Source organism: Pieris brassicae, chromosome 8 (genome assembly GCF_905147105.1).
Source record: "Pieris brassicae chromosome 8, ilPieBrab1.1, whole genome shotgun sequence".
Taxonomy (NCBI): domain Eukaryota; kingdom Metazoa; phylum Arthropoda; class Insecta; order Lepidoptera; family Pieridae; genus Pieris; species Pieris brassicae.
In genome coordinates this window covers 13,682,383-13,695,616 of record NC_059672.1, presented here as the reverse complement: position 1 = coordinate 13,695,616, position 13,234 = coordinate 13,682,383, and the positions used below count along the sequence as shown (strand labels likewise).

Below are 13,234 nucleotides of genomic sequence, written 5' to 3'. Positions count from 1 at the left end.
GTTAACAAATAGGAAACTTAAAATCATAGTCTAAAGTCAAAAAATATGTACGTTTCCTTACCCGTGTTTCATTTTTCATTGATTTAAGATATTACCGACCAAAAGAAATATTACTTTTATACAATTTTAAATTATAACTATTATAGCAATGTCATTAGCACTAATCGTCTCGATCATAACCAGTTTGCGAGCGCGCATATCAGACATGCACCCATCTCTTTCTTACTTATAATTAATCCCTTCCGAGATCGTAAACTTGACCTTTTGTTAGTGTTTTGTTTGCGCTGCGACTGCGCAGGTCTGGATTACGTGTGTTATGTGAAAAAAGTGAAAAACTCAATATGGTAAGAAAGTGATAAGTGTACAGTGTAACAGGCTTTAAATGTCAGGGAGTAAGATCAACTTTATTTCACATCGTATAATTATAAAATATTGTTACTTATTAAGTCGAACCAAAAAACTCGTCGATGTGAGCTTATTTTGTAATTCATCGCATCGCAAACAAACAGGTGGAACGAAATAAATTAGTTTATACATTTTTTTATTAAGTTTATCGTTGGGGTCGTTTTAAATTAAATAACATTTTAAGTACATTGGCGGGCGAGTAAATAAAATTATCTAAAGCAGATTATATTAGCAATTACCTCTCGTTATCGACCATGACCAATTAATAAAACGGACACAGAGATCCTCTACGGTGATGGAGGAAGCAATATTCAAAGTTAATTATGATTGCGTAAACAACATTATTCTTCTTTTGTTTTACTAAGAACAATTACGTTCAGCTGTCCATTCGTTTCCTTCTATAATAGTTATTTGCTTAAAAATATTTCACTAAACGGTTATTCCTTAAGAATTCTTTTAAAGATAAAAGTTATTAGTACAAGCGACGTAGTAAGGACAGATTTATACACGTAGCACGTATCAAGATACAAACATAATCTTTACATTTATTTCAAGTTAGCAAGTCGTACTTTTTCATGCGAATAGAACCGAGGCTCTTGCTAACCGCATGGTCGAATTAACTAATTTATCTGAATTTTTAAATATAATCATTGGTATCCACATTAAATAGTATCTACATTAAACCGATCAGGATCTAACCACGTTCAGAGCACAAGGCGCTTTTATTTTCACACAATTTTAAGCATAATAAACGCATAAAACTTTATCAAATAAATACCGAAACACAATTATATAGTCAACTCTTCACGAAGAAGTAAAAACCGATGACGTTATTATATTCTTTAAACTAGCTTCCGCCTACTACTTTAATATCCGGAATAAAATCAACGTACAAGCCACAAGGTAATCAATATTTAAAGTATTCTAAAACATCCATATCCAAAACTAAATCAATGCAGTAGTCTATTATATTTATTAACAATTCCATACCCGAACAAGCTTACTTTTTACACAATTTTTTTTTTATAAAACTAGCATTTTTTTTTGTTCTTGTTCGTTGTATAGATGATGCTACAACCTGTTTGAATAGCAGAACATGTTGTCTATTCTTGAAGAATTAATAATGTACGATTTTCCGAAACTTATGATTATAAATTAAATATAGGTCTGACAAGTTACATTATTTTTATTCGACTTTTACATATAACCTTATGCAGCCCAAAAGTTCATTGACTCCTCGGTTATCCTTAAATAACTCAGCCCAACACGCTGCGGATGGATATTATTTACACGTAATAATAGTTTCTACCTAAAACAAAATCACGTATAGTACAATAAAGTTGCATAGTTCGGTCAGTAAAAATCTGTAAAAGCTTTTTAGCGCTTGATATAAAGAAATATTAATTAACTAAAACGACTAACGACAAAAACGGATAGAGCTCATATTTAAAAGTAAAATAATGTCCCTGGATGAAAGGTTTTGAATCTATATACATGGAATAAAATTAAGATTTAGTTTAGTTACAAAAAAAATTAATGACTATACAAGCCTTTAATTCTGGATCATTTGTTTTTTCTAATAGACAAAGTAAAAAGCCTTCGGCTTTTTGAGTCTATGTATTCCGGTTTTCACCGTACGAGTGAGTTTTAGACGGGCACATAGACAGAAAGTTCTTTGATGCCGGGGATTGCACCTATGACCTCCGGACCGAGAGTCACACACTAAACACCACTAAACTAACACTGTTCTCCTTATTTTACATGAGGAAAATACACAATTTTATTGAGACAAGAATTCTTGGAATATAGCATACTGCTATAGCCACTGTTTTATTTTAACTGTGTTTATTAATACGTAGTATACTTCCAATTTAAAACTACGACGCTTTAACTTTTTAACTACCTTTAAATTACCTTTTATATTAATAGTTAAGTTATAGAAACACTATAGTCCCAAAAAGGACGTCGTTTGATAAAAGAGATACAAAAACGTGTCTGTCATACTCTATTATAATAATGCTTCATAGATGTCAAAATATCCATAGCAACGCCCCGGATTGATATTTATATCTTACTCTCAATGAATTCACTGATAGTAAATTTAGATAAACGGTAGAAACGCAAGCAAAAATATCAAAGGGAATTGATGGTGGGACTAACACGTGTAAAACCATAGCTCAAATATTATTCAACAATGAAATTTTGAACACTATTTTCAACTATAATGGAAGTAATGCATTAAAGTATAAATTATTCACTGCGATACAACAAACCATCCTGTGTATTTCACAGGACACGGCTAGTTTTTGCGCAGGTTTAACTATAAATTGCTGAGGTGGTTTAACAAGCAAGAACTGGTCTTGTGCTACCTATGTATATTACATATAACATGCTTATTTTATACATAGTACTTAAGATATTCAATTGATTGCACATAATGAAATTTTATTATTACGCCAAAGAAGTCTTAGAACCCTGGCCGTCCAGCATTGGACTTTTCTATGCATGTGTGAGTAATAAACAAATCAAATCTGAAATTCACCCTTATAACGGTCTTGTTCATTCAACAATAACAACTTAAATATTCACTTCGTGACTCCCTGCCCCAGACTCAAATGATATAGGCACCCTAGAATTCATACATGTACACATGTTTCCATTCGTGATATTGAGCTCCCATTTTCCAGTTACAAGTATGTTCATGAGCCGAAACTAATATTCTGAATAATTATTATATGGATCCACATTCTTTAATTTAATAATTGGTTTCTAAGACAAATTTAACTAAAGTAAATAAACGTTTAAATCTTAATGCGGGCTTCAAAAAAATTATCATAACCTTAAAGTATAGTAGTGTGAGATTGCATTTGTTTTCGTAAATATACGCGTTTTTATTAGCATTTTCATAGGTTTTGGCAACAATCTAATTTAATGGAGTCGTGTCATAAAAAAGTCAAATAACACCTTCACTGGAAATCCTCCTGGGAATGAAGAGTGGTATAATTAATAAAAAAAACCATTTAGAATTATTTTAAACGATTTTATTATCTTAAGAACATGACGTAGATTCCACGTTTATTTATTTTTATAATATATTACGATTAAACTAGGTAAGATCCTGTGAGATGGATAACCAGGCTTTTATTCCACAGCAAACTAAATTATGAATGTCAAAAGCCCTTAAATTTATCCCATTAGATAAGATATCTCACGGATCTCAAGCCTTCTTAAATTTGCGACTTCCCAACCTTTATCAGCCAAGTTATAAGCCTATCAGATAAACGACACAAATCTGAAATTACAAAAGGGATTTCCTCAGATACTTTAGGAAAGACTGTCTTACGATTTTTTCTTTTAAATATAATAATGTTTTTACTGAATAATTACTGCATAGAAGTAATAATTGAAAATGAGTAATAAATGAAAACTAGTCGAAACCCCATATTACAGTTAATTACTGCTGTCATAATTGACAGCAGTAATTAACGTAACGTCCCAAAACCAGGTCTTGAAACTAAACCTAATTTTGATTACCGTACTATTAAGTATCCTTGATCCGTTGCATGTTCAATAGATTAGAAACACTAATATTATTGTACCCAATGAAATTGATGGTTAAATTCGAATTAAATAACGTTTCCTATTAACAGTACCTGCACTAGTTAATAATATAAAATCGCTTTCGTCACGTTTAAAAAAATGTATAATATATTATTATTTAGTTAAAATAGATTTTGAAAACAAACGGAAAGTTTATAATTTGACTTGTAAACTATTCTACGTACAATAGACTGCATTTAATACGTTATAATTTGGTTAAGCTACCGCACATATTTTCTATCCTCTTAAGAAGTATTTTTGTAGTAATTTATTAGCATATTTATTTGACGTAATAATAGTACCTCAGAATCTAACTCAAGCGACAATTGACAACTAAATATTTTTTTCATAATATCTCCCATAATTTTAACATGATTATTATATCATATCAAGCTGATATCTGATTAGTATCGGAGAATCTTGAGTAGCACTAGATTACAGGACATTAACGGGACTGGAGTAGGTAACAAGTCAACAAGGAGATTAGCAGAGGTTTATCTAATTAATTCCACTCATGGAATTAGATCTATTATCGATATAGGTTTATATTATTAATGTTTATCGGAGTCCTGTGATTACCTTCACTTGATTTTTACTTCGGATGTAAGAAGTATGTCTGATATCTGATATCCTTGCGAACTGCAAGCGCAAAATCAAGATTTTTCATACTTAGGAAAGTCAAGTCAAGTCAAATCATTTATTCCAATTAGACCACCTAAAATGGCACTTTTGAACGTTAAATAAATTTTAGCCCCTGCCAAAAGGTTACGTATGGAGAAGAATGGGAAAGAAACTCCACACTTACTCTTTTAAAATAGGTTAAACGATATTTTGCATACATTCGTTAAATTATAACTAGAACAAAACTACTATACTATTAATAGGCACAACGTTTTACTTACAACTTAATCAACGCAGCGGATAGGTCAATTATTTTATTGTTAGTACTATACATGTTCGTTACATATTTACATATTGAAACCGTAGAATGTCATTACAGAGTAGTAATAAAAGCCATAAAACAATGTGTAAGATAAAAATGAAATAATTACAATTTGTATTATTATAATATAAAAATATGTAAAAATAGATCAGCAATCAATTTGATTACGTCAAGACTCTCTGACTGTCTTATGGAACAAGACCAGCATGCAATAAACGATTTCAACCTTTAAAGTATAGGAATAGTTTGATAGTGTAACTATATAAAGACTTTTCCTTGACGCAAATACAAATAAACAATAGTGGCTGATAAGAATCACCAATTCTCAGACAGTAATAAATATTAATAATCCAGTTCAACTGCTTGGGTCTCAGATTGCGTCCGTTTCGTTGATCATTTTTTTTTAATAGACGAGTAGATGATCATCCTTCTGTCTGAAACATCCATTTTTGGATTTGAGACGATAACGCAGTTTCCCTTCACCGTTCTAGTTAGTGTTAGATGCCCTGGTAGCCAGAAAGCCGAATGGGATCCGTGAGCCGGGGAGCCGGGGATCCTACGACCTCAGGGATGAAATCGCGCGCTAATACAAGTAGGCCAACACTGCATATTAGAGAGAAATAATATTATTCGTTTTGTTTCAGATACGAGCGTCTATCGTTATTCTAGTCATAGTATGTGTGTCTACTACTCTAGAACAAAGTATACCAAACTCACCTTGCCCCAACGTATTCCAATACGAGCAGACGGGATTCGAACCGGGTCAATGGTATGGAGTAGTTAACTTATCGACAGATAACACTCTACATTCTTTATGGTTGAATATCGTGCTAGATGGCAAAGCGAATATTCTTGGGGTGAGTTTTTTTTATGTTATAAGCCACAGTTTATATTATTAATGGGTAATGATATCTTGTTAAAAAATATTTTAATAAAACTTCTTGATCGTAATATCTTATATATTAGGTCCTTACATATGAAATTGGCGTTTTGTATGGGAGGAACAAAAAGTCGAATATTTTTAAATATAATAGATTTAATTAATCAAAGTATGAACCATTGTTTTCTATGCACTTTTGCCACCTCATAGGTAGTTCATTGATCCCTTTACTAAAAAAAACAGTCGGACGGGAATCAATAAAATCTGTGAAGGCGATTTGGACTGCCCCATAATAGTTAAAATTTTTTCCTTGCAAGAAGTTGTCCAAATTTCGAAAAAAATGGTAATCTGTTGGAGCAAGGTCCGGGGAGTACGGAGGATGTTTTAGACATTCCAATTGAAGCTCTTCTAATTTGGTAGCCGTCTGTTGTGCAGTGTGAGGTCTAGCGTTGTCGGGAAGTAGCAGTGGCGTGGAGCGATTGACTAGCCTAGGTTGTTTAGCCGCTAGCTTTTCCATCATGGTTTGCAATTGCTGACAATAGACATCAGCCGTAATAGTCTGGCCAGATTTGAGAAAACTGCAATGAACAATACCGGCACTAGTCCACCAAACGCTTACAAGTAACTTTTTTGGGGTCAATTTTCGCTTGGGGCAGGATTATGCTGGCTGGCCAGGATCCAACCATTGCGCTGAGTGCTTCCGATTATCGTAAAGAATCCATTTTTCATCACAGGTAATGATTCGTTTTAAAATACCTTCATTATTGTGCCGGGTCAGTAATGTAACGCAGCAGTCGACGCGCGTTTGCCGGTTTGCTTCAGTCAATTCGTGAAGTATCCACCTTTCAAGCTTTTTAATCTTCTCAATTTGCTTCAAGTGAATTAAAACAGTTTTATCACTAACACCGCAACCTGCAGCTAACTTGGACGTGGTTTGCGATGGATCCGCTTCCACAATAGCCTTCAATACCTTCATTATCAACTTGGGTCTCAGGCCGTCCACGGGGCTTGTTCTGCAGGTCGAAATTTCCAGAACGAAAACGTTGGAACCAAACACGAACTGTGTTTTCTTCAACATGACCGCCATACACATCATTCACCCTTCCAGTCGTTTCCGCAGCACTAGTGCCACGGCGGAACTCGTACTCGTAAATAATGCGATACTTTAAGTTTTCCATTTTGTTAAAATGAGTGACGAGTGATAAAAATAGAAGAAAAAAACAAATGAATGACGGTCATCGAAGCACAAATACATCAGTACAAATTTGAATTTGAAATTCCTAACCAAAGAGGAGGTATTTGAGGTCAAAGTGGCCAGTACGACAAAATGCCAATTTCATATGTAAGGACCTAATATTACTAGCTGGCCCGCGAACTTCGTTTCACGTTAATGTGATTTTTTTACTCAACCCACCTTTTTAGTAGTTACATACGGCATTTTTCTTGCTACCCCATAGACATTGTTCGTTTTTCTGAATCAAAAACCTGAGTAGGTATTTAGCAAAATATATTATTTTTATTCATATTTCCCTCAAAAATACCTTCCTCAGAGATCTTTTTTTCATTTCTTATTCCAGCCTTGCAATATTTTTTGCGATACATTTTTATTTGTATAGATAAAATTCTGCTGACTGCATCGCATTGGTACCTACTGAACAAGGATTTACTTACGCTACTTAGAAAATGTTCTGAATATAGATAATTATTGTATTCCAGTAATTTTGAAAATATCACATAATTGACATTTGTTGTAGAACTGGGTAGGAGATGTCACAACAAATGATAACATCGATTTTAAAATCGAAAACACCAACATGAAGATCCACCCTGGCCCTGCCGTAGCTGTCAGATTCTTTGTCAGATACGACAAACTCAATAAGCCACCCAGAGTTCAAGCCATCCGATTGAATGGGAGAGAAATTTGCAAAGCAAATGCTAATCCAACTATTGACAGACCAGACCTGGTTTCTAGACCTGATTCAAGACCTATATCAGAATCCCGGCCTGACGTCGCCTCACGGCCTGTTGAGAGACCCGTCTCAACAAGGCCGAACGAGGCAAGGCCGGAAACAAGGCCAGATTCCAAGCCAATAATCAGAGCAGAGGACAGCCCTATTACTCGACCCGTGTATGGAAGACCGTCTGGCGACGGACCTGTTTATACGCCTACTCAGCATCCACCAAAAGACCAAAGCAATGTGAACCCTTATAGCATGTAAGTAAATTTTGAATGAATATCTACTATAACTATTTCCTTAATGAATTTTCTTAGTAATATCAAATAGTCGCTATTATACTAATATATCGTCACCAATAAACCGTAAGATAATTAATAATATATGCATTTATGTATACAATACTAGTTCTTGATCGGTTCAAACTTTTTCCATAAATAATTTGATTGGAGTCTTTAAATCCTCTATAATGTGAATGACCCAAAACTAATATAAAACTTGATTAAAGAATTATTATTTTTCGGTTGAATTTAAGTTTTATCCAGTATTCTCGTATTTATCTCGCGATTTATTATTAATAATTATCGTTGATAATAACTTTTAAGTAATGAATGTTACTTAAAATTATATCATATATGTCTGCCGGTGGTATCACTTTGTAATTAAAAAAAGCATACTGCTTACAATAGATACACTGTATTATTTTTCAGATTATATATCGATTTTATGTATATCTGTATTGATATATCATAGAACATAACTACAAATATATCGTAATAAAAATAAGTTAAATTATATATGTAATATAAATGTCTTCTTTATTATAAATATTATTCCTTGAAAATGATACACAACATTCCATTACTAGTTAGTAATATTGTCAGAACGTTTAAATGGAAAATTACATATTTTAGATATAACTAATTAAGACTCAAATTTGCGGTTTTGCCTGTTACCTCGCCGCAGAGATAAAACTTGCAATATTCATGCATTAGCCTTGCTTTCGCTGATTTGTATCCATACAATAATTTGTTAATAAAGTGACAAACGCGTTTACAAATCGTCAAAAATCATCAGGATGCGTTTTTGACTTTCGTGTGATAGTTTCACCGCTCTGCCAGCTATATATCCTCAAACAATATGAAAATCTTTCATCAAATGGCATGCATGTGATGCCTACTTAACTTTCTTTCATTCTTATTTATATATTTCATTAAAAAAGGCTTCCAGAAACGTACTTTTAACCTTTTTAACAGTAGTTGCACAAGGCATGTCTTCTAACTAATCAACATTTAACAGTGGTGGTAGTGCCCCGTCGCAGAGTGTAACAGAAGGACGTCCCTACCAGCTGACGACTTCCACGTTTCGTACTACTACCAGAGATGATGATGACGACAGGTAAGGTGATCAGGAACATTACATTTCGTAGCACAGGCAAAGGAAAGGTAAATACTAGTTAAGAAATGATTATAAAACGATTTCATATTGAATTTTTACTGCCTTTATGCCTACCAATTTGTATGTATTCTAAGAGATGAAACCCAAATCTTAAAATATCTGTAAACCAATTTTATCCATGGAGCTGGACATTATTGACATAGACTCAGAGGTGACTGACTATCGTGGGTATAATATTTCGATGCAGTGACGATACTTTACAATTGCCACTCACAAATAAAGTCTTATACCATAATAGGATTCGTATTCACCTCCACCTTCACCTAATAATAAGTAACGAAGAGATATATTTTCAGCCGCCCCGATCCAAGCGAATATTTCGAGGGTGGACAGCCAACATTCATCGTTTCTGGTTCGGGAAATAGCAATTCCGGTAGCGGCAGTGACAACTCGAACAATAGACGCACAAAGGTATCTTGAACTTTTTCACCCTTTCCTTGTTCTGCTTAAATAATTAGCATACTTTTTAAATGCATATAATAACATGGCTTAACTTGGTATTAAAGAATTTATAGCGTGAAATAATAATTTTATCATTCCCACTGGAACATTGTATTCATGATCCAATGTGAAAAAACTAAGAAAAACATATTTTTTATTGTTTTCAAAAATACTCATGAAATCTATTACGATTCTCATAGTAATAGGAAAAAAATCATTTTCTACTTATTATTATTCTAGTTTGCAATTATTCGGTCGGCTACCAAGAATTTGAATAATTGCTAGAGGTTGTAAACTTTTCTATGGAAAGGAAGGGATATCAAACTTTATTTCTGAACAAAAATTAAATTCGAGCATTATGATATATCTATCAGTGTTACTTATAATAACTTATAGTATTTGTGTCGTATATAATTTTTCTGCAGTTAATACTACCAAATTACCACGCACTGTAGATTTAAATAAAATGTAATAAACTATGCGAGACATAACAAAAAAGTTGATCAGATATTTCTTTTTAAAACTTGTTTGATGCGGGTAAATCCCCAGAGCTAATTTTATACAGAGTTAATAACTATTATGATCAATGGACAGGTATTTTGTAAATATCAACTAATTATTTTAAAATGGATATTTAATGGTATTGCATCATGTTTATTAATTGAGTTATTAGTATTAATTATAATTGTGGTATATTTAATGCGTTTAGTGGTTCAGTGTTTAAACCAGCTAAAATAACCCCAAAAGTTTTCATCAGTGCAGTATAAAACTTACATTATATAAAGATGTTTTGTTAATATGAAATTCTCTAATAGCGTTGTATAAAGCGGACACTGGGCGTCACATTGACTGAAGTCATTATGTAAACTGCAGTTTATACGCAATACTATTATCTTACAAAGGTCACTATTCATGGTGAGGTGTATAAAGGAAATACATATTTTATTTAGAAACGAAGAGCTCTTATATTCACTTTTCATTATATTTTGCTTAGACAGCTTAACCTAATATGATATTTCTTTGGTGCCTTGTAAATAATTACTTACCTACAAATATGTATATACTTACTTAAATGTCTTAGATCTAGAGACTGCCTTCTATAAGCAATACATATTCAATTGGAATTGAAACGAGCCGGTTAATATTTTTTTGTTTATCTTGCCAAATTATGTATATCTTGCTTATAACGATGTATATCGTTTATAAGCAAAATCCCGTATACTATCAAATATTTAAGCCGCCACAAAAAGGTAGCTTTAAAAGATTTAATATTTAATAAATATAATATTTTTACCTTCGTTTCAGGATCAATGTGGAAAAGTGGTGCGTAACTCCCCAAACCCTTTAGTGGTGAATGGAAAGCCGACTTTGGAAGGACAGTGGCCCTGGCAAATCGCGTTGTATCAGACCCAGGTAACTTCCCATTAAAAAACACAAGTCGTAGATACGTACTTATACTAATTTATTTTATAGGTAACAATATCATTTTCTTGTTCTTGACTTTTCAGACGGTAGACAATAAATACATATGTGGAGGGACCCTGGTCAGCCACAAGCACGTGATAACAGCAGCTCACTGTGTGACCCGCAAAGAGTCTGTTCGAGTCGTTAACAAAAACACGCTAACGGTGTATCTTGGAAAACACAACTTGAGAACTACTGTGGACGGAGTTCAGATACGACTTGTAAGTAAAGCAAAGTACTGAAAAGTTTCTATACGTTTACGTACAAAAACCTCCAAGTGCTGCTTTAGCGCTGAACATGTTAAAGTTATATACACTTACTTAATGGTAAATGTAATGTAGGCAAAGGTCGTAGAAGTCTGGACGTATGCCGACCTAATTAAAAAAAGATCGCTTTTATCAACCTTTTATGGTTCTATGTATAATATATGTATAGAAGCCTTGAATACTATAAAGAATATTTTATTTATTTTGAAGTCATATCAGAGCAACAAGAACCAATCACTCAATATCTATTTGAGGAATAAATAAATTAAGTTTAATTAACAACAACTAGGTTAACGTTTTGACGAATAAGTGGTTATTAAATCTTGATGACATGACATTATATCAATCTCCAATAATACTTATCCTACTTTCAGGTGGGTGAAATTATAGTTCATCCACGATACAACGCGTCGTCATTTAGCCGTGACCTCGGTATTCTGAAGTTGCGGGAATCCGTCCAATACACCGACTATGTGAGACCAGTCTGCCTTTGGCCAGATGATTTGGTAGACCTTAACAATGTCATCGGGAAAACTGGATCAGTAAGAAGTCTTAAATATTGATAAATTACTAAAGTTTCTTATTATTCTTATATTGAAATAAAATATTAACGCAATAGTAACAAATTTGCTGTTTTAATATGAGTTCTATTCAGAGTTAAAATTTGTACAGCTTATCTATTCTTTCACCGGAAATACGTCCTAAGTTCGCCGCTAGATTACAAACATTACATGGTCATTCACATCGAATTTAAAATGCAGGTGGTAGGTTGGGGTTTTGATGAAACAGGAGTGGCAACAGAAGAACTTACTCTAGTAGAGATGCCAGTGGTGGACCACTTGACCTGCATACGGTCCTACAGCGAGTTCTTTTCAAGATTCACCTCGGATGACACCTACTGCGCAGGGTTTAGAGATGGTATGATTTATATCACTTATAAAACAGCTTTGTTGCTGTAAAGTAACTACCATTCTTATGTTAATTGCTACTTACAAATATATCACTCATTGTAAACACCTATTTATTACAGGGATCAGCAGTGGGGGTAAAATTAAAAATAAACGTATGTCATAATATATACATTTGTACTTCTATATTATATTTCAAACTCTTTTTCTACGTAGTATAAATGTTCTTAAGAGCGTATCTGTACTAATATTTATTCACCTCATTCATGGATAGTAATCATCCATTGGAAGTTTGGGTCACAATAAATTGTTAACGTCTTTTCGGGCAACTTCTATACTTTTGCTTTAAACCAAAAATAAGTTCTTAATTAAATTTTGTTTTCTAGGTACATCGGTGTGCAATGGTGACAGCGGTGGTGGCATGGTTTTCAGAATGCAAGGAATGTGGTACCTTCGAGGTTTGGTGTCCCTCTCTGTGGCGAAACATAATGAATACCGCTGCGATACCAGCCACTATGTTATATTTACGGACCTAGCTAAATTCTTGCCATGGCTAAAGGACAATATAAGGGATTAGTAGAAAGAGCCATCTTTGACAAACTATGTAACTGATATATTAGCAGTTTCAGTGCACTCTACTTTCTAACGACGTAACTAAAATAACGGATTTATTAGTATTTTTTAATATACCGCCATCTATTGTACTTACAACGTAATATGACAAATGATACAATAGATTTTTCGTTTGTTAAGGATTATGTAATTATTTTGATATTTTATACATGTAAGTGCCCTTTTGTAATGTACTGTATTCGAGACTGTGAATCGATAATGCTCAAGAATTATTCTAAATTAGTAATATTTTTTTATGTACTACGGGAAATGTTTCGAATAAATTTTTATTGTATATATAT

The 13,234-nt window shown here is 33.2% G+C and overlaps 1 protein-coding gene across 4 annotated transcripts; it reads left to right on the top strand.

Moving 5' to 3' along the window:
- The first annotated feature begins 224 nt into the window (after positions 1–224).
- On the top strand, positions 225–13,229 carry LOC123713870 (venom serine protease Bi-VSP-like). Of its 4 annotated transcripts, none has more exons than XM_045667766.1 (11): positions 225–344; positions 5,593–5,805; positions 7,583–8,043; positions 9,083–9,181; positions 9,538–9,652; positions 10,988–11,095; positions 11,191–11,367; positions 11,787–11,954; positions 12,174–12,330; positions 12,443–12,475; positions 12,707–13,229. In XM_045667766.1, exons 1-11 carry the CDS (start codon positions 342–344, stop codon positions 12,895–12,897), a joined length of 1,725 nt encoding a protein of 574 aa, XP_045523722.1. In that variant the 5' UTR covers positions 225–341; the 3' UTR covers positions 12,898–13,229. The 4 variants fall into 4 exon arrangements, with proteins under 4 accessions (XP_045523722.1, XP_045523724.1, XP_045523723.1 ...); XM_045667769.1 differs by having other exon boundaries at positions 298–392; XM_045667768.1 differs by lacking the exon at positions 9,083–9,181.
- The last annotated feature ends 5 nt before the right edge of the window (positions 13,230–13,234 follow it).